General features: G+C 50.6%; 7 protein-coding genes across 7 annotated transcripts; 4 read left to right on the top strand and 3 right to left on the bottom strand.

Moving 5' to 3' along the window:
* Positions 1-947: 947 nt before the first annotated feature.
* Z517_00989 (uncharacterized protein) lies at positions 948-2,774 on the bottom strand (the record flags this gene model as incomplete). Its single annotated transcript, XM_013433951.1, has 1 exon — positions 948-2,774. The coding sequence occupies one exon, from the start codon at positions 2,772-2,774 to the stop codon at positions 948-950; it is 1,827 nt and encodes a 608-aa protein (XP_013289405.1).
* A 1,297-nt stretch (positions 2,775-4,071) lies between these two features.
* On the top strand, positions 4,072-6,867 carry Z517_00990 (uncharacterized protein; the record flags this gene model as incomplete). The annotated part of the gene is made up of 1 exon (XM_013433952.1): positions 4,072-6,867. One exon carries the CDS (start codon positions 4,072-4,074, stop codon positions 6,865-6,867), a length of 2,796 nt encoding a protein of 931 aa, XP_013289406.1.
* A 380-nt stretch (positions 6,868-7,247) lies between these two features.
* Z517_00991 (60S ribosomal protein L35) lies at positions 7,248-7,828 on the bottom strand (the record flags this gene model as incomplete). Its single annotated transcript, XM_013433953.1, has 3 exons — positions 7,248-7,482; positions 7,621-7,766; positions 7,826-7,828. 3 exons carry the CDS (start codon positions 7,826-7,828, stop codon positions 7,248-7,250), a joined length of 384 nt encoding a protein of 127 aa, XP_013289407.1.
* A 406-nt stretch (positions 7,829-8,234) lies between these two features.
* On the top strand, positions 8,235-9,034 carry Z517_00992 (uncharacterized protein; the record flags this gene model as incomplete). The annotated part of the gene is made up of 3 exons (XM_013433954.1): positions 8,235-8,294; positions 8,353-8,466; positions 8,531-9,034. The coding sequence occupies 3 exons, from the start codon at positions 8,235-8,237 to the stop codon at positions 9,032-9,034; spliced, it is 678 nt and encodes a 225-aa protein (XP_013289408.1).
* A 4,836-nt stretch (positions 9,035-13,870) lies between these two features.
* On the bottom strand, positions 13,871-15,031 carry Z517_00993 (uncharacterized protein; the record flags this gene model as incomplete). Its single annotated transcript, XM_013433955.1, has 1 exon — positions 13,871-15,031. One exon carries the CDS (start codon positions 15,029-15,031, stop codon positions 13,871-13,873), a length of 1,161 nt encoding a protein of 386 aa, XP_013289409.1.
* Positions 15,032-15,389: 358 nt separating this feature from the next.
* Positions 15,390-17,662, top strand: Z517_00994 (uncharacterized protein; the record flags this gene model as incomplete). Its single annotated transcript, XM_013433956.1, has 4 exons — positions 15,390-15,843; positions 15,903-16,078; positions 16,127-17,161; positions 17,225-17,662. 4 exons carry the CDS (start codon positions 15,390-15,392, stop codon positions 17,660-17,662), a joined length of 2,103 nt encoding a protein of 700 aa, XP_013289410.1.
* A 567-nt stretch (positions 17,663-18,229) lies between these two features.
* Z517_00995 (uncharacterized protein) lies at positions 18,230-20,583 on the top strand (the record flags this gene model as incomplete). Its single annotated transcript, XM_013433957.1, has 2 exons — positions 18,230-18,782; positions 18,821-20,583. The coding sequence occupies 2 exons, from the start codon at positions 18,230-18,232 to the stop codon at positions 20,581-20,583; spliced, it is 2,316 nt and encodes a 771-aa protein (XP_013289411.1).
* Positions 20,584-24,213: the final 3,630 nt, after the last annotated feature.

Here is a 24,213-nt window from a genome sequence, read left to right on the forward strand (position 1 = left end):
ACATGGCTTGAGTCCGGAGACCCCAAAGCGCAACAACAATGAATGACGATAATCCAAGGGACGAGCTCAATCTGTCTTAATTTAGCTTGAAGCGTTTTTTTTCCTCCCAGCGACGACTCTAATGGGCATAGGTTGTGGCGTCAAGTATGTATATATGTATGTATCCATGTCGAAAGCGACGTCTGTGATCTCTTCGGGAGTCTCTCGTCAGAAATCCGTGGCAATTGTGATAGTGAAAAGAACTCGAGACTCGAGGGCCCAGAGAGATTTACATGCGTCCGAGGACAACATGAAGTTTTAGCAGCGAGAAAAGACATGATTCTCGCCCTTCGCCCTGCGTACGTTTACGAGAATGGAGACATAAAAATCTGATAAGTGTGATCGAACATGGACAGTTCAAAAGGAGAATGCAGCACAGTGCGCAGCTCGAAGCCGTTACTTCCCTGTGAACCCCTTCTGAAAATGCTGGTCTGTACATAAAATGTGCTCCCTGCTCCATTTGTCCTGATGCAATGTATTTCCTTGGTGACACCTTGTTATTGGGCCAATGCTGGATCTAGCCTCGTCCCATTTCTCGGGAGTCGGTTCGCTAAAGTCAAGATGCAAATCTGAATGCAGATGATAGATGTACCTCGTACCCCGATGTGAGGTTGTCTGATGCCCTTCATGTCTGACGGTCCCTGTTCCCATCAAAAGCCAGCGTGTCCACTGCTGCTCTGCGACATGGCGCAATGATATCATTCCCGACAGAAAGAAGGTCATTCGATAACCGTTTTCCGTTGACGAACTCCATAATAGACAATACATGCACTTCCTTCCATCCTGGCCTCATGCCACCCATTTAACCATAAGGCATGATACAGCTCCAAGCGCCACAAGTGAGACTTGAAGCCACCGAATTGCGCCCGGCAATTAAGTATATTGATATATACGAGATTCCAGATGGTCTAGTTCAGTAACTTGACCATGTCTGATGGTATCCGCCCAGTAGGAGATACCGTTTCAACGTTTCGCCACTCTTCGCGCGTCGAAGTCGAGGGGGGCGTTTCTGGCGCTGGAGTCACTTCCACGCTTGAGAACTCCGGTTTGTGCATTGGAATAAATGTGTCGTTAGCATCGCGTCGAGGTGATAGAGGCACGGGTAAAGTCTTTTTATACGCTGCGTTGTTGATCGCGACAACCGGTTTGGTGACCTTTCCAGACAGGACTCCCTGTTTTTGGGGATTGGTAGATGCCCTGATTTTGGTGACCTTGGGCTTCTTGTTCTGCGAAGTCTTGGATTTTACAGGTTTGTCTTTATTCTCCTTCCCACGGAGCAGTTCAGCGATGGACCTGCCAGCACTTGCTGCATTTCTGACCGACGCCTGTCTGCTTCGCTCGGTAACGTTGAGTTTGATTCGGATCGGCGAAGACGTTATAGATGTGACCCCAGGTTCTGTTTTTGTTCTCAAGGACGCATCTCCATTCTGGCTTCGTGGAGGGGTGATCGCATTGAAGTCTGCTGACGGCAGCAAGACTTCGACTAGGCCTTCGTCCTTCTTAGAACCCGGAGGTATGACCACCTGGATCTCGCCCTGGTCGGACTTGATTCTATCCAGATCTGCCTCTGTGTAATTCTCAGCGACATCCTGGCTGGGATCATCCCATTCTTTTAAGCGTGCCAATCGTGCCACTTCGTCACTGTCACCTTTGACAACAAGATCCCAGCAATTTTCGAGATCCTTTCCGGGAGGTACTGGATCGCGATTGATCCACACTGTGGTACCTTCCCGCCGATCTCTGACTATTTGGCACATCTCATGGACGATGCGTCGCACGGCCGGAATCTTCATGCTGGTGCCGACGACAATGACTGCATCCGGCCTCGTACGAAAATCTGCCGTCGTCACTGCACCAATCGCTTCGTCATCAGGATTATGCTCATTATAGAGGACAATTCTGGGCCGTAATCTGCCAACTCCGTGGCTTCTTTTTCCTGCATGGGCAGTTCTCAATCGGTCTGCTGCAACGCATTGAGGACAAAGGGGAGGAGCAGCTCCGTCAAACAAATTTGCTTGGAAATCGGAGATGTGTCTGCATTTCTGACACATCATTTTCTCCAGACCTCCATGAAGTTGCACGGTCTTTGGCCAGGGCGCCTTATGGTTGAGGGGAACTTGAGTAGCCAGTGGTGGTAGTGAGGTCTCTAAACAGTCGACATTTTGTGTATAGAGTCGCAATAATCGTCCCTCGACAGCGAGTCTAGCTAGGAAACGGTGGAAGATGGTTGGCTTGGCATTCGCTGACATCTTGGAGAGCTTGCGAACCATGTCGTGGAAACTCGAGGTTGAATGGTCATCCTTGTAGACTGAGGCATCAAAGAGCATTTTCCCAGAGCTTTTCAATCTGTGTTCCCCTCTCAAGCTTCTGAAAAGTCCGTGAGAAGATCTGAAATCCGGAATCCCTGCTGAGACAGATATACCCGCCCCTGCAATCACCACGATCTTTCTTCGGTTGCGCAAGGCCTTCAGAAGGGTGTCTAAAGCTTCTGAGCGATCGTACTCCGACTGCGCAGTATCTGAAGTGAGATCCAAGTACTGAGTAGTGCGAATCTTTGGCTCGATTTTCCGGCGCTTTCGTGGACGCGGCATTTCGTCACCCGCATGCTGTGAAGGAGGTGGAGTGAGAGTCTGGAAGCCAGGAGGTAATTCTGGCGAATCTGGAGGGGAGGTGAGTGGTGAACTGGGAGGCGAACTCAAAGGGGACGAGAGATCTGAAATGTCCCCAACGTCCATGGTGAATCGGGAGTTGTGGTGTTGGTAGAGTAAACGAGCGATTTTTATCGCATGACTTCAGGAAGGAGCGATTCTTCAGTCTGGGCTGACCCTCTACTGGCTATTTCCTTTGTGTCCGAGACAATGCAACCGGTATGTTGGAGTTCGGAAGGAGTGAATACTCGAAAGGTTATCTCGTAGATGGTAAAAGAGCGAAGATGAGCTGAGAGGCTCGATGGAGAAGGCGCGGTTTGGGAGTTGGATGATGAGGCTGGCAGGGGGGTGCAGATGAGACGAAACTGAACCGGGAAGTGGACAGCGAACGAGCGGGAGAAACGGGCGGAGAGACGAGAAGCAAGCGTCAGCGGCTCCTGGCTGTTTGCATGCTGGACCTGACAGATGCCCGACGCCCAGGACGATGGCCTAAACTCTGTTTGACTTGATTGCTTGCAGCTGCACAACAACAAACGGGAAGGGCAAGGGGAATGAGAGCCGGGGCCAGCGGAGTCCTTCAGTGATTGGCCGGCAGGGTCTTTTGGGGGGCCGATCAGTGCCTGACAGATTTGCTGTGGGCGAGCGGCATGACTACTAGATTTTAAGTCTGGACAGGTACGAGGGTGCAGCTCATGATCATACAAGTAGGTACCGAGTACAGCTAGCTCCCAGGGTCTCAGAGCTGGATTGAATGGGGTCTGTTTAATCCACTGATGTATATCAGAATGTGTTCTCAATGATTGATCGAAATCGACCTGGTATGTACCAGTGGTAGTCAAACATCATGAATGCAGGTGGGTAAAGGGTAAAGGTCCAACGGTGCTGTTACCGCGGCTACCGCCTAGAGAGGGACCCCAGAAAGCCCTTTGTGGCTTGTGGCTAGTGGCTAGTGGGGAGAAGCTCGTGCTGCTTCGGCGGCTTCTGCGGCTTGCTCCCACCGCCTGGTTGCTGCCCCAGTGTCCGATTCGCCCACCTTTAACAATTCCCATTGTGCGCTGCACCCGCGTTTCAGCCTTTCGCGTAGGAAAACAACCTCGTGTCCAATTCTCATTACTCCTCGACACAGAGCTTTCATCATCCTCTGTGCCTGTATCCCTCTTAGCATTCCCTCTCGATCCAACTCTTTGGTGTCGTTGCGCTCAACTGACTTGTATTGAATTTTAGAGAGGACCATGTTCTGATGATGCGCTGAACCTTCATTTCACCTTCAGACCTACCACCTGTGGAAGGATGCGGTGATTTTATGGCCATACTACTATTTGTTGTCGGACTGGTAAAATGAACTTGCGAAATTGTACGCCAATATCGTCAAACATTGAACCAGATGGATCAAGATCAACCAGACGATTTCGCGTCGGAGTCTTTCTTCGACCAAAATTCCCTACAGCAACAGATCCAGCAGATCGATGCAAACGCTAATCTCAACAACGTCCCAAATGTTGCCATCCCTCCAAATCCCGCTGTCCTCGACAAGCTCTCACGTCGGTGGTATTGTGGCTGTTTGGAACGTACAGCCTGGTCGAGACATGGCCATCTTGCCAGCATATCCGATGATGGATCCATTGTCTATTTGGAATGTATTCGATACAACTATGAATTAAAATCATGGGGTCTCCATGAAAGACACTCCTTGACTACCCTCTTCGAAGACGCCACTAGCCTGGCTTGGAGCCCAAATGGAGGGGAACTTGCAGTGGTCGATGTCAAGGGCCGCATATGGATTTATCACAACTCTCTGCTCGCTATCAATCGCCTCACTCTTGCTCGACAAGGGGCTCTAGACGAGGGCGACGAGTACTCCCAGCCGGTTGGGATGACATGGCTAAATCAAGATCGTCAGGAGAGACCAAGAAATGTCGTCACACATGCTTTCAAGGGTGAGAGTCGGTGGCAGCATGCTAACGCCAGAGCTAAACCACTCGGCCCCTATTGGCATCGTGCCGTTGCAATCGTTCACCGCAACGGGCTCTTCACACTTTGCTTTCAAAGAAGTGATGGCCAGTATTCCAAGGTCACCAAGCGACTATCTCCGCCCGACGACATCCTCTACAGTCATGCCAGCTTTGCCCCCACTGTCGAAGGAAAGATGCTCATCACTCTGCACTCGTTCAAAAAGACCATTTCGGTTTACTTCCTCTCGATAGACTGGAACGAAGTCAAGCAATCTGTGGAAGGCTTGCCGATTTTGAATCTTGAATCAGTTTCAAGCAATGTCTCTTCGCAGCCCTCCGGATCTCCCACTCTGCCTGATACATACGACCCGGATTCCTGGTTACTTAGCCACCTAGAGATTGTGCGCACTTCGGATGTCGAGAAAGCGGTCCAGATCCCCCCCACTATTCTCGCAATTTCTTCTGGTGTCAATAGAACTGTCAACATACCAGATTCAGGCTTCCTGGTATCGAGCATGATCAAGAGGTGGACGGTCGCTCCTGTCGAACAGAAGTTACATCCCCTATTTGATGCCCTGCCATCTATAGGTCCGGGGACGGCAGCACCAAAGCCTTCTTATACCCTCCAGAGGCTGCCCGATAAGGAAGAACAGGTCATTACGACCATTCATCATGTGGATGGTGTCCAAGCGCTTGTTGTTACAACACAGGAAAACCGCACTGATTTCTTAAGCTCGGAAGACTTATCGCCCATGTCCTATGCCGGTTTGGCACAGGAAACCACATCCATGTCTCAATCTGGATTTGCATATCCCTACGCTCAAGTGATTCTCACACCAACTTTCTCCCCCAATGCATGCGTGAGAGCAGATCTAACACCAGAGGGCAAAACACAACTTGTTGCCATGGAATACCAACTAGGACAGCCACAGTCACTACAGCCGCTGGATCCAAATGTTGATGTGGCTCTTGCATCCCTAAACCTGACCTTTGCACGAGCATGCTGGTCGAATGCTACCATCGATGACATCCTGATGTGTGTCTCACAGTCCATTCCGACCGAACTCATCCCCACTGTAATTTCAACTGCCTATCGCACGCTCTTTCGTGACAATGACTTTGTGAACGAAAGGACTGAGGGCTCGGAACTCGAAAAGTTTATCCACAAGACGGTGATAGGAAGGGTTCTGTCTTACCATGCAAGTCTCGCGGCGAATTGTACTCAGCTTCCCTCCATCGCCTCCACTGATCGAAGACATGGCTGTTGGTCACTCAGCGCACAGTGGGCTTGGTTGGTAAACAATATCCGACAGGCTGCAACCCTGCTTTTCATGGCTATGAGGGACGTGCAGAATATCCAACTCGTCATGAGCCAAGACCTGACGGACCTGCTCTGCTCGAATCTCCGGTGGGGTTTGTCGCTGATGAGGTTTATCATCAGCACCATTTTAGAGGTAGGCGATCGGGAGACAAACCCTGAAATGTTTGATGAGAAAGATCCCGGCAGAGCGGGCGACTCTCTAGGCGACGGCAGTCAGGGTCTGGTTGCGCTGCTGTTGAACTGCCACCCTTCCCGAATTTTCTTGATTGCCTTCGTCAGAGCTGTCAGGGCGTACGCGAAGAACACAGAACCAAAATCTAATCATCACTTACAAGTTCTCCAATGTATTCAACAGCAGACGTCGGGAAAAGGACTGTCATTTCAAGCCATGGAGGCGCTCCTCGAATACAGATGGTCGGCGGTAGGTGATGTGGACAGGGATATGGCCGCCACAGCTGCACGCCAGCTCGAGATGATGGCCACGGGGATTGTGCATGAGTCGTACCAGGGGACGATCAAGGTGCTACTTAACACACTCTTCAACAGTGCTCAGGGACTGCGAGCCAAGATGCTGATCGACCGAGTTAAGCTGTTTATCGACCATGTCGATTTGGAGTACATCTTTTTGAACAACGACATCCTGGGTCGACGAAGCACTGATGAAGACCCCGATAGGAAGGAGATCATCTATGATGTGCATCGGAAGAGACCAATTCTCAAGGGCGTGGCAGAGCCCGGCGGTACAGGGCAACTCATGATTAGGAAATGCTTGAGATGTGGGAGTTATAGTGAGGACGTCGTCAATGTGCCACCTAGGGAGTGGCCTCGGCAAGTTGCTATGCTACTTATGAGATGTGTTTGCGATGGCAGTTGGGTGCTTAAGCCTTGGGATAAGGTCCACAAATGAAGCGCAAAAAGCCTGCAGGGTGAATTTTGGGGAGTTCCAGAACCCCATGTACTTGGGCGAAACCAGCAAAGCCGTATCGAAGTGTTTTGTAACCGTCTTCAATGAAATTTTGCGTTCGCGTTTTCTCATTTGTCCCCGCAGCGCCGCATGACACAGGCCATACCCGCCATTTCGTTGTGTCTTACAGCCATGGACTGCTTAAGCTGAAGCTCATAATTCTAGAGCTGGGGAAAGCATCCTCCACCTCGCAAAAGTCTTCGGAACCACTAACCACCATCACTTGTTTTCCCCCAAGCGACTCATCCATCAACCTCAAATGCTTTATTTTTTCACGCGTAAACCTTTGAAACACACCTCTGTCCTTTGCCCGAGACACCATTTTACTCGGCCTTCACAGCATACTTCCTCGCGGGGAAGTGCGTCAGTCTCTTCTTCTGTTTCTCTGTGACCCTGCTGGCGTCCTTTTTCGAGAGCCGGCGGCGGATAGAGCGGGTCAACTTGGGTCGCAGGTCGAGGGGCAGGTACTTCTTCTTGGCGTAGAACAGGCGAAGCTGGTGGCGTTGGTTTGCGTTGATGACGGTCAGGACGCGGGCGATAGATTTGCGGAGGTCATGTCTGTCAAAACCCGGGGATATCAGCACTGTGCTCGCCTCTCGTCCATGTAAAAAACTTTTGTAGATCGAGAGAAGGGAAGGGGGGAGTTCAATCCAACGCCGTCTTCTTCATTTCCAATCAGTGGTTTGTAGAACATACATTCTTGTCAATTTTGATGAAGCGCCGCCGGCGATCTTCTGCACGCGCAGTTGTCCCAGCTCGGTCTTGAGCTCGTCGAGTTGTTTCTTCAGGTCGTCCTTGGACTTGCCCCAGAGCTGGCCGGGCTTGACTTTGGCGTTGGTCGACTGTAGTGTAACTTGTCAGCATTGGTTTTGTGGCTAGGTTAGACGAAGGGTTCACAAACCATCTTGGCTGGTTAGTAGAAACTTGTCGATGTCGAGGTTCGTTGAGAAGAGTTTGTAGATATGGATGTCGTTGGCGGTTCGGTCGGTCGGTCGCAGTCTAGGGAAAATTGTTGTGTGCAAGCCCCGATTTCTGCCAAGATTTATTTTGCACGTGATCAACTTGCGAGATGCGCCTAACCGGCTACGGCAAGTTCCGCTCACGCCCCATGCTTCCGCGGCTGCGTCGTCGTTAGGACAAGGTGGGAACTTTGACCACCGACTCTCCTTCAGCCACGAGACCAATTGTCAATCCGGGTCGAAGACTGTACTCGATAAACTATATTGGGACGATGAATTCAGTGATAACCTCACTCTTATAGACGACTGCCCAGACGTTCTTCCACGTCACTTCGGCGAGCGACTTCGGCGATGGCAACTACTACGGGCTGGGCGCAACTACGTCAACAGATCCGGACGCTGGAAAGCCAGGTACGTTGGCTGTACCGCCTAAGGAATGCCCCCATGTGACTAATTTACTCTCTGGCAGACTGAAGCCCTATTCCACACTTATTCACAATATGCGTCCACCCCTAATCTCCCTCCGAAGCCGTCAGACGAGGAACAAAGGAACGAAGCGGAAATACAGGAGCTGCTAGAAAAGGTGGGAGCCGACGGTTGATCATTGAGGGTGTCAATTACACAATCTAATATTCTCCCACGTATAGCGTGAAGGACTGGTCTCGCAACTCGCTCGACTCCTCGACTCCGAAAGCGCCCTGAGCACATCCAGTCTGAAGCAGAACAATCTCTCCCGCCACCGTGAAGTCCTCAGTGAACACCGCCAGGAACTCCGTCGCCTTAAAGGCTCCATATCCGAAGCTCGTGACCGCCAGCATCTCCTCGCAAACGTACGCTCCGACATCGACGCATTCCGGTCGTCCAACCCAGCCGAGGCCGAAGCCGAATACATGCTCCAAGAGCGGGCCCGATTGGACCAGAGTCATAATGTCATTGACGGCGTTTTGTCCCAAGCATATGCCATCAACGAGAGTTTCGGGATTCAGAGAGAGACTCTAGCGAGCATCAACCGACGAATTACCAGCGCCGCGGCTCAAATCCCTGGTGTGAATGGTTTGATCCAGAGGATCGGATCCAAGAGGCGGAGAGATGGCATTATTCTGGGCAGTTTCATTGCATTTTGTTTTCTGATGCTGCTTTACTTCAGTTGATCGCACACGATCGAGAGGGCACCACTACAGGCCAGTATTCGAGGCCGTGCCTTGAGTGGCAGCAACCTCTTCCAGGTGCTGAGGATTCCATACTTACGCTTCGACTCTCCCTCCACTTCTTTCGTCGGGACACCGAGATGTCCCTGCTGCCCACGTTGTCGGCAGAGATTCCTGCGAGGCTACTTCTCCAGAGTGGCTCAACCTTGAAGTGTTTCAGGAGAGAGTCCGTCGAGCAGGGTCCGGATCTGGAAAAGTGAAGTGAAGATGCAACCGGTGGAGCGTCGGGATTAGAAAGCGGCTGAAGAAATTCTGCACAAACTCACTCAAACCAAGCACAAAAATCCCCCCGAGAGAGTGCGAATCGCACTTGACATGACGCCGCTGAGAGAAAACACGTCAAAAGGAGGTGGCTCGCCTTCTGTAGCAGCTTCTGTTCGGAGCAGAACTCTGATCAATGGGGATCGCAAACATCTGATATGATATGGAAGACTGTAAAGTCTAGGCGTTATTTTTGAAGGGTTTCATCATGTGCTGATAATATATTGTCATGAAGTTGGTTGGTGAGCAGAGCAAGCGACACATTTCATCGAGGACTATTCAACTTATAGGTGCTGGATGTGGATTGGCCGATCTGGTTTCGAGGCATGGCGCATACGCTGTAGAACATATGTAAGAATGCACGTCTCGACCCAAGGCTTTTGAATCGCAATTTATCTGCCTCTTAGCACACTGTATGAATGCATTAAGTGATTCGATCAATACCTCTTCTATAGACAGGCGCGAGCAAGAGACCGCCCAGAGGTTGGCAGAGTGTCTGAGTGTCTTCTGAGAGTGGATGGAGATGGGGAGTCGGCAGATATTGACTCGGAAATATTAATGCTCGAATGATGCCAACCCGAATTGGGAGGTGGGTGGCTCTCCCACCAACTTTTTCTTTTTCACCCTGAGATTCTCAGCCTTGGCCATCCATCCATCAATTACTACCTCAATACCCAGGTACTTGGTCGGCTAACACGGCGCCCGTCACCCATCGCCCATCGCTTAGCTTTTGTCGTAACTCGCAACGCACTTCGTCGCTATGTTTTATGTACCTGAAAGTAGCCGAATCGGCCAGTCGGCTGCTGACATCCCAATGAAGTTCTAGTTCTTTGGAAGTGCTTGTTATTGATCGTCACTCCGGGATGCGACGCTGGAAGGAAAGAGGTTTTGGCGCCCCGGGGCAATATACCCTCCTTGAACGAAAATCCCTATCTCCTTGGCCTGAGTCTTGTTTTCCAGTTCGATTTTTCCCTTACCGTGCCCTAATTAACTAAGCCCTTGGGACTTTTCTTGTCCCTACATATGTACTGTCTTTCAACTAGCGTCCGTCTCGTCCATCTCCGTTATTTCCCAAGAATCAATTCCCAACAATGAATTAATGATGACGACGGTGGTTCCCCTGTTCCCGTTCCCCTCTTCTTCTTGGGTATGCTGTATATGGAAGTTTCCTCTTTTCACATGAGGTCAAGACAAGGCCTGTTCGTTCATATGAAACACAAACCTCATGCTGTGCGTGGGCATGGTATCGTGTGAATTCCTGGAAGTGGAGCGTAGAAACAATGAAGGTATCTATCCATTCGCATCGTCGTAATAGATCTCGACGACTAATTTCTTTTTTTTTCTATTGTCAATGCGTTCCGCTCGTTTAGTGGTACCATATTCACTATGCTGGACGCTGTTTTCCGAGTACCTATACGGGTCATTACTCATGACCGCTTCCGTCTTGACACCCAAACCGCCCTGAAGGAGGACATTGTGATTTACTTTTTTGGGACTTTGAGGGGGCGCACACGGCTATCGGCTCGCGTTGCTCGCTCGTGTTTTTCTCGCTTTTTGGTTTCCCGGCCACTTCCCGCACAAATCAGAGGACGGGCTTGCGACATTTCTTATACGAGGTACAAACGAACAAACGGATGCTAGATCGAGCGGGTGTTGGTGGTCCTTTCCGCACTAAAAAGTAATCATTCTTTGCTTGAACGAGGGACAATGGCGCCCATGCAATCGATGGAGGGCTGCTTTTTCCCAATCCATACTTGTAACTCGATCCCGCCAAACTGGGAAGATACAATGGTATCATGGGCCATTCCGAAACGCACCCTTTTCTGGGATAAGGTTCGGAGTTCCGTGTGAGTGAGAGCTGATCTGTTGAGGGAGAAAAGGACCAAAAAAAAAAACCATGCCCAGCTCTCGTCAGATGAAAGGGCTTATTATCTGCGGTTGGTACTTGGTAAGGGCATTGGCAGATGTCACACTTGTCAGGGACGGGAGGGGAGAGGAGAGGTTAAACATTCCGGCTGATCTGAAAACCTTCCACATGAAGTAGAGACGCAAGACAAAAAGAGGAAGAGAGAGTACGGTGGGAATGAAAAGGAATTCCCCGTCAAGCTTTTTTGGGTTTGTAACGTGGGTGGTAGTGGTAATAGATACTACGAGGTACTCCCGCTCTTTCCCCTGCCAAACAGACAGAGAGAACGAGAGAGGAGACTCGGAACGTCGTTTGCGGCGAATGTAACTTATTGGCAAGGAATGACATACCTACATACATGTGTGTCCATGTCTAAACTATACTTATGCATGGTCAAGACACACACGGACTAACCCACCTGTCCCTTATTCTGCTCTTCCCACCACACACACCATGATGTGGGAGGAGGTATGAGGCAAAAAAAATCCCGCTCTTCCGATTTCCCGCTCTTGTTGTCCGCGATAACCGGTGTCCTCGTTCCTCGTTCCCGCGACCCTCACTCACCATGCACGGCTCAACGACCGGCGGAGTTTTTGGACTGGGTACCATATGTACTCGTACTTGCAATGGAATGCATGCATGAGCTTTAGAAACGTCCCTGCAGCCATCTAGCCATCAAGCCGTTATCCATTGGCCCATTGGGTGGGAAGGGCCCGGCCGGGGGAGGACATCCCATCTCCCTGAGCAGTACTCGTACCAACCAAAGGCTCCTAACTACTAAGTCGTCGTCTTGCTGTATGCGAGCCATTCATTTCCTCCTGCAGGGACTCAATTCATGCATTTAGCAGAATGACTTCCCCTCCAGCAGGCGAGAAAAGCACAAGGAAATTGCCCAAAGAGTAGAGGAGAGGAGAGTGTCTGAGAGAGGGGACAAAGCCCAAAAATATCTACCCAGTACGCAGTACTTGTATGAACGGTACTTCTGATAACAATGCTTTGCTGGAACAAGCAGAATAAAAAAAACAAGGCGAGGAGGCGAAATCCTTGGGACTTGGGACAAGATTTTTCTCTCTTCCCATCCCCCTCCCACGCGCTCTCTCTCTCTCATATGTGACTTTAAAGATCTGAGGGCTTTTTTTTCTTTCCCCTCGTCAAAAACTCATTCCATGACCCTTGTATTAGTAGTAGTGGAGAAATCTTTTGGCGATTGGCTAGGCTTGACAAGAAAGAAGGTCATATTACATTACAACCCTTTTCCGAGTGAGAACTGGACTTGGGGGGCTATTCTATCCCATCTCTCCCATCATTTTTAGAATATCCATTCCGCCCTTCCTTACCAATCTATTCCATACAACACCGACCCTTCTCGCTCGATTCTTTTCCCCATCTTGGGCCATTGGGAAAAGAGAATACGAGTTATTAGCCTTGTCCGATTCTGCGATATTGGACCCTTCTTTGTTCGCCTCTGGCTCGCAAAACCCTCTCGAGTTTTCCCCACCATATACTATTCTTTCCCTCGACTTGTTGCGGGCAATAACTCCGTTGACATCACGATATACTGATTCCACTTTTCTGTCCACCGGTTTGTTAGGAATAATACATACTTACTCCCTGCGTGCAGAGAGCTATTCTCCATTGTGTGGTCTGGGCTGGGTCCACCTTCAACGTCATAACAAAGGGACCAAGGAGAAAGAAAAAAAGGGACAAAGACGGCAGAGAACAATCGCGGCTGCAAACGTCCTTGCCAGAACCCGCTTCTTCAACTCTGCATTTGCATTTGCGGCCTCCCCTGAAAGAACGACGGGTATAGGCATGCTCCATAATCTGTGAGACAAAGTCAACGCGGAAACCCTGTCTCAACGGCGAAGGCAAACTGTCGCCTTTAAGGATATGGAATGTCAATTTCTCCTGTTCTTCTCAGTAGAAGAGTCATTTCCAGAATCGCCATCGCGCCGGATATCGGCCTTCCAAATCCCAGACGACTACACCGAGCGAAGCCATCTTTTGCAAGCATAAGCCGAAGGCACGGTGCCATAACTGCAAGAGGTGTTGTCAGTCTTCCGGTGTCTGCTTGACTGCCCCTTCCTCCGACCCGACTTCTCGCCATTCTTATAATCATCTCAACCTCTGCACATCCGAAAAGCACTGAAACCATCTTCAGTGTGTCCCAAATCTCTTCTTCCGTATCACCAATTGCGGGTCGGGCTTTTCTGACGACATGTGCATATACTATACCTACCACTTTAGCTGCTGTCCCGGCACATCAAGGCCAGCACCATACTATGTTCACTCCATGTGCGACAAAGCGTCAAATCCCAAGAAGAAATTTCCGTTAGGATCTGGCGGTGTGAAAGTGATCGATCTGGCGAAATGCAAAGTTCAGCATGAGATCCTCGACGGGGCAGAGGCAGACCAGCCGTGTCCAAGGTGCGGGTAAGTTTCGCTCCTGTGAAGTCGACCTGCGCAATAAATGCACTTCCCATGATACATCGCAAATGCTGATTCTCTTGTTCGTAATTTAGGGCGAAACCGGAAAATTGTGAGCAATAACGCATGTTTGTATGATTGATGTGACGCATCAAGGAGCTTTGCCGACTTCTTTGGGATTGGGATCAGGCTGTGCTGGCTGCGGGTATTGCATTGCGCTTGTTCATAATAGCGGTCGACCTTTCAATTTGAGGCACTGAGGCTTTTGGTTTGGTCGCAACGGGTTTGGGGCGAGCGGATATGGTCTGGGAGGATGTCTGTCCCAGATTTTGTTCTTCTTGAAGCAGTCTCTGAACTGCCGCATTCAACCCTTCCACCTCACCTTCCCACGCATGACCACTCCCTGCCCATCGAATCTTACAGCTCGAGTCCACCAGATAGACGTACCCGACTTGAGAATTGAGAAGACCAATGGCATCGCGCACTTCGTCATTGAGACCGCGACGAATATCCCGAGGTAATTTGATCATAAAGTACTTGTTCCAGCGTTCTTCTGGTACGGTTTTTCTCAACCGTCCGCTAAACATCTTTACAAGCAGAGCACGAACCCAGTCGCCCTGCAGATTGATATCCACTCGCTGGAGACGGTTCTTGTTTTCTTGAATTATTCTGTTCAGCTCCGGGTTGCTCTTAACGCTGATGAATGTGTCAACCTGTTCCTCCGCCCAATGGCCTGACTGCATTGCTATGACAGAAATCTTTCCCATAAGTACGGGAGTCGTGTCCCGTCCTCCTTGAGGCCCATCGCCTTCCGCGGCAAGTGTTTGACCCCAAATATTGGGGAAATAGAGTGCCTTTTCGCGTTTGAATAGTCGAGGGTTAGACACAAAACTCTTTCCTTTAAAATGATCAACTCGTCGCCATTCTTGAAAATAAGGGCGGAAGAACGTCCGCAGGTAAACCCGCCGCCGCTCGAGAGCCTTCTCGTAACTTGTGAAATCTTCGTGTCTTTCTCGGAGGGTGCGATTGTCGACAGGACTGTTTTGACCAGGTCGTGGGGGGTGCTCAAGACCAAGCGGGCGGGAGAGGACCGAAGGGGTGAATTTCTCGCCCGTCACTCCTCGTGGGATTGGGATCTTTGAGATGGCAGAAAGATTTTCAGGGTTTCGGTCCAGACCGACATGAAGGGGAATCGTTGGCTTCTTGATCTCGACTCGTGCCTTCTCCGGTATAGGCGAATGCGAAGTTGAGGCTCTGCGAGACAAACTCCGAAGTCGACAAGCGCAACGGCTGTGAGGGCGCAGTGTGAGAGAGATGAAAAGACTGAGGACGTCTTTGCGACTCATTGTGCGAATCTCTGATGGTCAGTCTCTACTTTCCCTCTCAGAGCACCCGAAACTACTATTTGGACATCCGAGGACGGATCTATGTCGACATTGAGCTACAACTCGACTATGCTTCTGTGCAAATGAGTTGGCTTGGCATCATGTGACAGCGCGTCACTATCGTGTCCAAGTGGTGAAGGGTAATTAACAAAGGGCTGTCCCACTTCACCCCCGCCTTGGTTTGCCCGTGCGTCCTTTATCACCCTTTCACCTGTGAAGTTATTACCTTTTCACTTCTTATTCTGCATGCGGCCATGTATATAAACATAGCCTGCACCCACGACAGACGAATCCATGCCACCTTCGAGCCATTTTATCGATGTTGTCGTCCGAGGAGAAGAAAGAGAAAGATCAGTTCTTCAAAGATCTTTATCGACTGGACAGTCTTGACGATGAGGAAAGCGTAAAGAAACCAAAAGTGTCAGGGCAGCCCCATCTGCGACCTCCACTGCAGCAAAAAGCCAAAGCACAGGGGGCCGAGCCAACTTCGAAGATGAATGTCTCGGAGAGACAGTTGCGGAAGAGGAAGTTGTCACAAACAAGCCTAAATCTGGAGCAAAGATCAGTGCGGCAACCTTCTCGCCCCAAGGCGCCCGCTGCACCGAATCTACCTCAGAAGAACCCTTCCCGGACGAACAGAAACGTGACAGACCTTTCAAATTTAGAAGCACGAATGAAAGGATTGGGCTTGCCCAAATTGAAATCTCTACCAAAGCGAACTACGATGGGGTACGTGCCTCTTAATAGGCAGATCTTCAAAGGGCTTGTGTTCTGTATGTTCAAATGTCTACTAGAAGCAGCTTTTGTTGTAGTTGGCTAATGCATCCTGCAGTTTTCGTGCCCAACAACGACGATGACCCTCTAACCCGCATTCGAATACACCAATCTATCCGATTTGGTGCTCAGTGGGCACATGAGCTCGATGAGGAAGTCACACATATCATCGTTGCTCAAGATGACTTGGATATGATAGGTGTGGCCAAATGCTTGCCCGGCAGGCAGATACCGGTTTGTGGCCCCTTCAAGTCGTGATTGCGCTGCTGACAGTATCATTAGAAAGGCCCAGTGATTTTGCGCCAGAGGTGGCTTTTGGAAAGCTGGGCTTCTGGGTTTCTCATCGGAACGCATTGGAATCGCTTCAAGGTAGCAGGCATGGAAACTATCACCGACTCAAGCCGCTGTCTTGGTCCACCTGTCATGGACAACAGGGTGACCACTTTCAGCCCAAGGTTTGATAGATCGCGTCAGATTACGAACGGATCAACGGGGAGCACTAACCTTCAGAGGAGGTCTGCCGCCGAAACCAAGGACATAAACTCAAAAGCTGGAAGGAAAATTGCTGAGGATGCCCTTGCTATTGCGATAAAAGATGTCCAAAATGGTGCGGAATTGCACTCTGACCCTGGTGAGGACTCTGGGAACGATGCTGGACCGAAACGTCGAGGCACCCTGCATGGAAAAGACCCCGAAAACAGAGCCCAAACGAAGACTGCCCGTTTCTCTTGCCTAGAAAGCAACACTGGGACAACCCGCACCGAAAATCCGAATGCTGACACCATATCGAAGCTACAAGAAATGGCAACCTCTTATGACCAATCAGGCGATCAATGGCGGACCAAGGCCTTCCGGCAAGCTGTCGGAAAACTTCGTAGGCAAGATCAGAAGATTCGAACGGTTTCCGAAGCTCGTGCAATCGGTATCGGCGAGAGTATTGCGGCGCAAATCGAAGAGATCGTTTCTACCGGAAGTTATAGACGGCTCGAGTATGCTAAGAACGATCCGAGACATCAGATTATTAAGCTGTTCATGGGAGTTTATGGAGCCGGAGAGACAACCGCAAAGAGGTGGCTCGCTCAAGGTCATCGATCCCTGGAAGATGTATATCGAAAAGCTGAGCTGACTGCAAATCAACGCGTGGGTATCGAGCACTACACTGATTTCCAACAGAGAATTCCTCGCAGCGAGGTCGAGCAACACGCTGCAATCGTGGAGACGGCTCTCAAGTCTGCGGATCCAAAGTTTCAGCTGATCATAGGGGGCTCGTATAGACGAGGCAGCAAAGATTCCGGGGATATCGACTGCATCATCTTTGTAAGTTTCTGCTCGCAGGATCATTTTGTGTTCTAGGCAAGTTGAGGCTAACAGCTTCTGCAGATGCCCGAGGCCGGGATTAGCCATATTCGCACACTGATGCTAGAAACTGTGATTCCTGGATTGATGGCGCAAGGTTTCCTGAAAGTGGGACTTGCTGGCGCTCATTCCTCAAGTGATGATTCGTCGAAGTGGCATGGAGCATCTGCCTTACCGGGATGTGATGTTTGGCGCCGAATCGACTTCCTCTTTGTGCCTTGGACGGAACTTGGAGCAGCATTGCTCTATTTCACCGGGAATGATCTGTTCAACCGGAGTATCAGATTACTTGCAAGTAAAAAACAGATGAGATTGAACCAACACGGACTGTTCAAAGACGTCATGAGGGGGCGTGGACGGCAGCGAGTCAATGATGGGACATTGCTCGAGGGACATGACGAGAGGCGGATTTTTGAGATTCTCGAAGTCCCATACCGACCACCTGAGGAACGGAATGTGTGAAAACTGCCACTCAGAGACCGAGTAAGTGTAGCAATTTCGTACTCATCACAAATGGCTTGCCATATGTACACTGTATTGTGTATTCCTAGGGTTGGAGACCAACGGAGCAGGATGACTACTTTCACAAGACCCTGATGACACAAGCTTCTGCTTGGCACGGGAGTAGCCGACAGCCAATAGATACCCCGACTAATCATCTCACCGCCCTGCTTTTTGCAACACCGCCTTGAACATCGCAAAATTCTGCCAACATTTTGTCATTGTCACGTAGCCTTGTAAACATTGTCGAAACAGTTTCATCGCTGTCATCGTCATTGTTAAATTCAAGCGTCTTCTGCGGATCCAAGCTCATGTCTTCAACCGATCTGTGGATTGGATCTACATTTGTCAAATATCGCCTTTTCTTCGCAGTCTTCCTTCTTCGCTTCACGTCCAACTCGCCTTCTCGACGGTGGGGAGACACTGATTCCTCGATTAGTCGTGTAAGTTAACATTGAAACCCACGCAAAGTCTTTCAAGTGTAGCGCACTGACTATATTTAGGCAAGGACTGGCAGAATCCTCAGTCATGGGACGACGCCCTAACCCGCTGATGGCCGAGTTCTTTGAACGTGGTCCCAAGATCGGCGACGCTTCGAATCGTTATGAGCAGACCTGCAGACGATGTGGAGAGCACTTTTCGCGAGGCCGTAGCGAGGCTATGGTCACCCATCTGACCAAAAAATGTCCAGCCATATCTAACGCAGAGCGTACCAAGATCATCTTGCGCCTACACGACCTTTCACTTCCAGATGTCCATCCTTACATCGACCCTTCATTCAATCCGGAGGCAAACGGGAAAGATGAAAGAGCAGCGGAAGAAGACGCGAACGATGACAATGTCAGGTTGCCCTTTAGTCAACACAGACAAAATTTTGACGGCTTGAATGTCCTCGCTGAGGCTTCTCGTCGCGTCGGTGGTAATGCTCGACGAAATGCAGGTTCCATGTCTGACGATCCAGCTGGGCATCACGACCAAACCTCTCAGCCACATGAGGATGCATCGCTTGATCCCCAACTTCAGACAGACTCCTTTTCTCATTCTCTCTTACATGATGACACTACGGGTGCCCACGACAATGGTATGTTTGGCTTGATTTTGCCTATTCATGTTCTGCAGACACGGTCACTAATCTGCTCTGTTCAGCCTTTCCTACTAGTACACCTGAAAACCTCCCTCCACTCTACCACTATATGGGTAATCTCCCTCCACCTTCCCGAGGTAGTCTGGCTGGTCTCCCTCTTGCGAGTACTCATTCTCAGGACCTCTCAACAATTGCGGCCACCGCCAACGCGACAATCGCCAACGGCTCTGTTATGGGCAGCGATTTAGATATGTCAGATGATGTCCATTCCGCCCTTCTTGGGGAGCTTCAGGACAATGGTTTTCCTTCCCAAGGTCGATCTTCATATCCCTGGCCAGCAATGCTTGGGACACAATCGATGGGGCAATTGACTCTTCCCACTTCGACACAGCCTCTCTATGCGCCAGATATGGCGTCCATTTCTCCTCCAAGGGCAACAGATGATCTCCCTCCACAAAATGAGGAATCTACAAGCCAAAATCTCAGACCAATTGCAATAAATCCGAATAGACGACAAGCACAGCTCTCCAACACTGGAGATCTACACCACTCACAAACGCCAAAGGCCAAGGTCCGAGGTAAATTTGCACCCGATCGTCGTAAGGAAGTGCGCGAGCTTCGAAAGGTTGGCGCGTGCATGAGGTGCCGCATGCTCAAGAAGACGTGCTCTCAGGAGACACCGTGTCAGACATGTGCTGCTGTTGAAAGCCCTCGCCTATGGAAGCATTCATGTATACGCACGAGGCTCAGTGAAGCTTTCCCACTCTACTTTCTTGGGCTACATGGGGTTCTCGCTTATCATGATGTCAATACCCTGAAGACGCGAGCTTCCTTTTCGCCATATTCGGGGAGAATTGAAGGTTTCCACTTTCCGGACCAAAAGATCGTCATGAAAGGCCTTCAAAGCGAACACATACAAGATTCATCGCTAGCCACTCCTAGCACTCAATCCCCTTCGAACAATGAAGATATTATCGTCGCGGATCTTGACACGGACAACCTTCTCCCGAAGGTCGAACGATATCTTCAGGTAATCGTTCCTCAAGTCGTGGAGCAAGAGCACTCCCCTGTAATGAGGGCGAGTCTACAGATGGCTCAAACTATCAAAGAACGGCAACAGAGCGGTGTGATCGTTGATAAGCATGATAATCTCGTCTCAGATGTCGTCGAGTTGTGGACGGCTACGCTACTGCTCACCGATGATAAGCTGAAACCTTTGTTTGCGACAGATACCGGGCTCGACGATGGGCGAACCTTGATCAGTGAGACAAAGATGGATGTTTCTTATCGCGTGTTAACTCTCCAACTTCAGGCGGCAATCGAGAAGCGTGCCAGCATCGTGTGCAGGGGTACCATGAACCACTTCGAACAGCGGGTCTTGTCTCGCCACAAGAGCAACAACTTCGAGACATTCTTGATTGCATTCATCCTCCTCAATTGTGTGGAGCGTATGTGCTGGTTGTACCGACGATGGGATTGGCGCAGTCAAGAGGTTCACTGGCCCCTCGACCAAAAACCGGCATACTATGCAGACAAAGGTGAGACTTTTGCGCAGACGATTCAAATGCTGATCAGCATACGTCAATTGGAGCCAAAAATCATGGTCGACGCTCATTCGGACTTGATTGTCGCTTGCAACAGTGATGATACTGCTCTTGCTGAGTGGCTTGCAGCCGCAGGACTCACTAAGGACTCCGCGGGGCAATTTGGAGTTGCAGCTTTCAACCCAGAAGATAGCAGATCCCTCGATGGAACTTTGTCTGCACGCTTACTCCAACCTCAGGGTCTTCTGGGTTGATAAGCGTCGACGACTACTTGCTCTCACTGACGCACTGAGTTTCATGACTGGTGCTGGGAGCATGACTGGACGGATTGTATCAACAAACAGAGCAATTGGCGGTGTGAGTTGGCGTTAATGAATAACGGGACTTTGCGACTTTGTCGCACATGAGGGCAAGATGTACATGGATGTGAACACGGTCACAGGAGGAATTTGTCATTATGACGCGAAAGAGCAGAGATACTCCATTGGTCCGTCATCGACAAGAGGATGTCTTGAAGACCCAAAAAGGACTACTGGTATAGATCGGGAGGCATCCATTTGCAGCGACTAAGCCCAGTACCGAAGGCTTACAGACACTAAATAGCTGCAAAGATTGACAGCACCAACTTGGAGAGGAATTTTGAGAGCTGAGGTTGATCCAGGGTGCAAAATCGCGCAGGATCGTAGGCTGGTAGGGCTCTTTCTGGCATGACTTGTTTCACTATTCTCGCACTGTAGATTCTTGTTTTTCAGTTGCATCTATGGATTGGACCACCAATTTCTCGGTGTCAGGGAAGTGCCAATCACTGAAACACCCTTCACTATGTGGTGATCATGAATCTGATCAAACACATGAAATACACCGCAAGACCCAACAAACGGACTCGGGTGCTGCCCACAACTCCTGCTACCATTCCTCCACATCATTGTCCTCCATGCTTCACGACGCGCAAGCGATCCTTGCTTTCCTTTCGGTACCACGAACCTCAAAGCTGGGACCGCCCTACCCTTGAGCCAATAGCTGTCGAGACAGAAAGATCTGATATTGTCAATGAAAGGGGTACCAAACCCACGGTGTGATGCACAGAGATAGGAGGCGAGGTTGGAAAGTGACACAGGGGCAAATATTCAGGGCGTGGCAATAGGAAAGGATGAGGTTGACGGAGCAGCCAACTCGCTCGCCAACTACAAGACGTTGGACAGCAGATGGGCACACAGCCTTTGAAGGGGGGGAGGGGCGATCTTGCATGGCCAAATGCACGTCAGTCGGAGGACTAGCAAGCCAGGTGGCTGCTGCAAGTGCGGCTCGCATCGTCTCTTCCGCGGCATCACAACGCCGATGAGGCCCTTCGACACCACCACGAGAGGGCGGAGCTGGGGGGTCGCACCTACCCAGCCTGGTGCCCCCCGTACTTGCAACTAAATGGGTCTCGGCCAGCGCCGTCTTCATATCCAATCTGAACAACAGGTCCTTGTGTCATGATTGTGATGAGGCATGGTCCCTAACTACAACGAGAGGACAGACTTGACATTCGTTATGCCTGCCTCAAACATGGGCCTGCAGATTAAAACCGCCTTTACCGAATGCCCTCCACGGCAAGCCAGGGTTAGGGACGAGGATGGAGACACTGGGAACAATGCATTGCGGCGATCGGACTCGCTTGTTGTACGAGGGCCTGTTGAAGGCCACACCACTATGATCAAGACCAGACGCATGTGCAAGCTTGGAGCGGGCCGAAAAACGTCCCCGGACACCGTTGATCTTGGGTGACTTGGAGCCCACCAAGGCCACTAACTAGGCTTGCGAGATCAGCAATTGCAGGTGGCTCGGCGAGACCCAGTTGCACGACTTTCAAAACCAATCGCTTAGCACTGACAGGTGCATCACAGACGTACTCGATACTTGTGAAGACAGAGCCAGCACGACCAAGAACCACCCCTTCTCATTACTGTGGTGTTTCTGAGATCGAACCAGATTTCCAACTCCAGTTGACCACAGTCTGGAGCACGCTCCACGACCACCGGGATGGAACCTCTTTGCTGTCTCAGCAACCCGTCCCGATATCTGTTTTGGCCAACAAATTATATGAAGATCCTCGTGGGAGTCGTACGCCTTCGGACAAGCCAGAGAGCCCATAATCCCTACGCCGCAATGAGAGGGAAGCAATAATACTCGACACCTGGCGAAACAAATTATCCGAGGCACTTTGGCGCGAGTACTCGGTAAGTCGTGAGCTAACATTTCACCTTCATGCTCAGGATCCTCTAAAATTCCCTGCCGCAATGATCACTACTATCACATGGAGGAAGTGTCTCAAACATGTTTCCGCTTTTAACTCAGATATACAACTACGGAAAACAGACATTGCCTGCTTTAGTCTTTTTGAACCACATCCCTGTTTCCCCTTCGTCTTTTTCTGGGTTACCTACAGGCATCGGGATAAGAGGCCCGAGAAGGCAGTGTGCCTCGTGCGAAGGATCCATTCCTGGCTTATCGAAAACCTCTGCCGTCTTCGCCAGGCATATTACTTCTGGCACCTCTTCGTTTTCCCGCAATAGGTCGAGTCAGGAAGCTTGCAAAGTGTGATAGGCAACTTTCCCTGGCCTAATTTCTTCGTTAACCCTATTGGGAAGTAGATACTTCTGCTATCGAGTCGCATCTCCCGATGGTCCAGGTGCCCACAAGTCAGATGTATGTAAAGCCAGGTGCGAGGGATCCAATAACAACGGCAGGCCTGGAGCTGATGCAATTCGAGAACGCCACCACGCTCGGGCCACCGTCCGCTCTGATGGTTCTGTCAGAGTTCAGCTGGCCCTTTGAAGCACCATGACAGTCGTCTCAGATATGACAAATTCTGGGCCTCTCTCGGAGTAAGCGGCCTTTGGTGGTGAGCATGGCTCGTCATGGTGAAGCGACAGAGAGGCCCAGAGAATCTAGTCTAGTCTAGGTTGCGAGGAAGAGGCCAGGGAACACGACGGTACCTATACTTGAGATCAGAGAGCCTGCATGGCCAGGACTACAAGTACGAACAAAATCCAGACTACATCCTCCAAGGCTCGACGGCAAGGTGCAATACTTGTACATGCCCGAGTAAGCACAAATCTCACGGATACGCCATCTTGCTCTTAGGATGCTCCCTCTGTTGAAAGTAACACGAGTATGAGCATCTTTCTCAGTGCCAGAGGGACTGAAATATCAGACCTTGTGCAAAGTATACTGCCTGGGCCGAGGAGCATGAGCCAGTCAGCATGAGCAGCAGATTCCTGAACGAGCACGGCTACCCGTGGACCAGCCGCTTGTGGGGCTTATCCAGCGCTGGGTGACTGGGTGACTGGGTGACTCTTCCGTCGTCGCTATGAGTACTCGTACATAAAATGTGCTTGGTGGCTTAGGTGCTTCTCATCTGCCAGGGAAGTTCGCGTGGAGGCGTTGCATGAAGAAGAGGGGCGTGTGGAGAGGCAGACATGGGAGTGGGTGCGGAATCGAGGAGCTGAGTGGCTCAAGGATGGTCATGGGAATGTTGGAGCGATTGGCCAATGGTATCAGCTGACAGATGGTTCAAAGGTCACTCGCCGATGCGATCGATTTGCGACCAGAAACCAAGAAAAGCCCGAGTCGGGCTTGCTGAAGCTTTGCGCTCTTTGGGAATCGAAGGGGATCAAACATGGAGAGAAGGGTTAGCCTAGCGATGGGCTCAGCGCTTCCCGGGTTCGTCCAGGGCCGTATGATGAATGGACGGGCAAAGCCAAGTGGTGCTAGTTGGTCTCCGTGACCGAAGAAAAAGGGAGCCATGGATAGACATTTCCGCCACGAGACAGGGGGTTGGACGTGTGGTTCTGGGAGAGGGGCAGATGACCTGAGATGCCGGAAGGAGAACAGGGCGT

Source organism: Fonsecaea pedrosoi, assembly GCF_000835455.1.
Source record: "Fonsecaea pedrosoi CBS 271.37 unplaced genomic scaffold supercont1.1, whole genome shotgun sequence".
Lineage (NCBI taxonomy): Eukaryota > Fungi > Ascomycota > Eurotiomycetes > Chaetothyriales > Herpotrichiellaceae > Fonsecaea > Fonsecaea pedrosoi.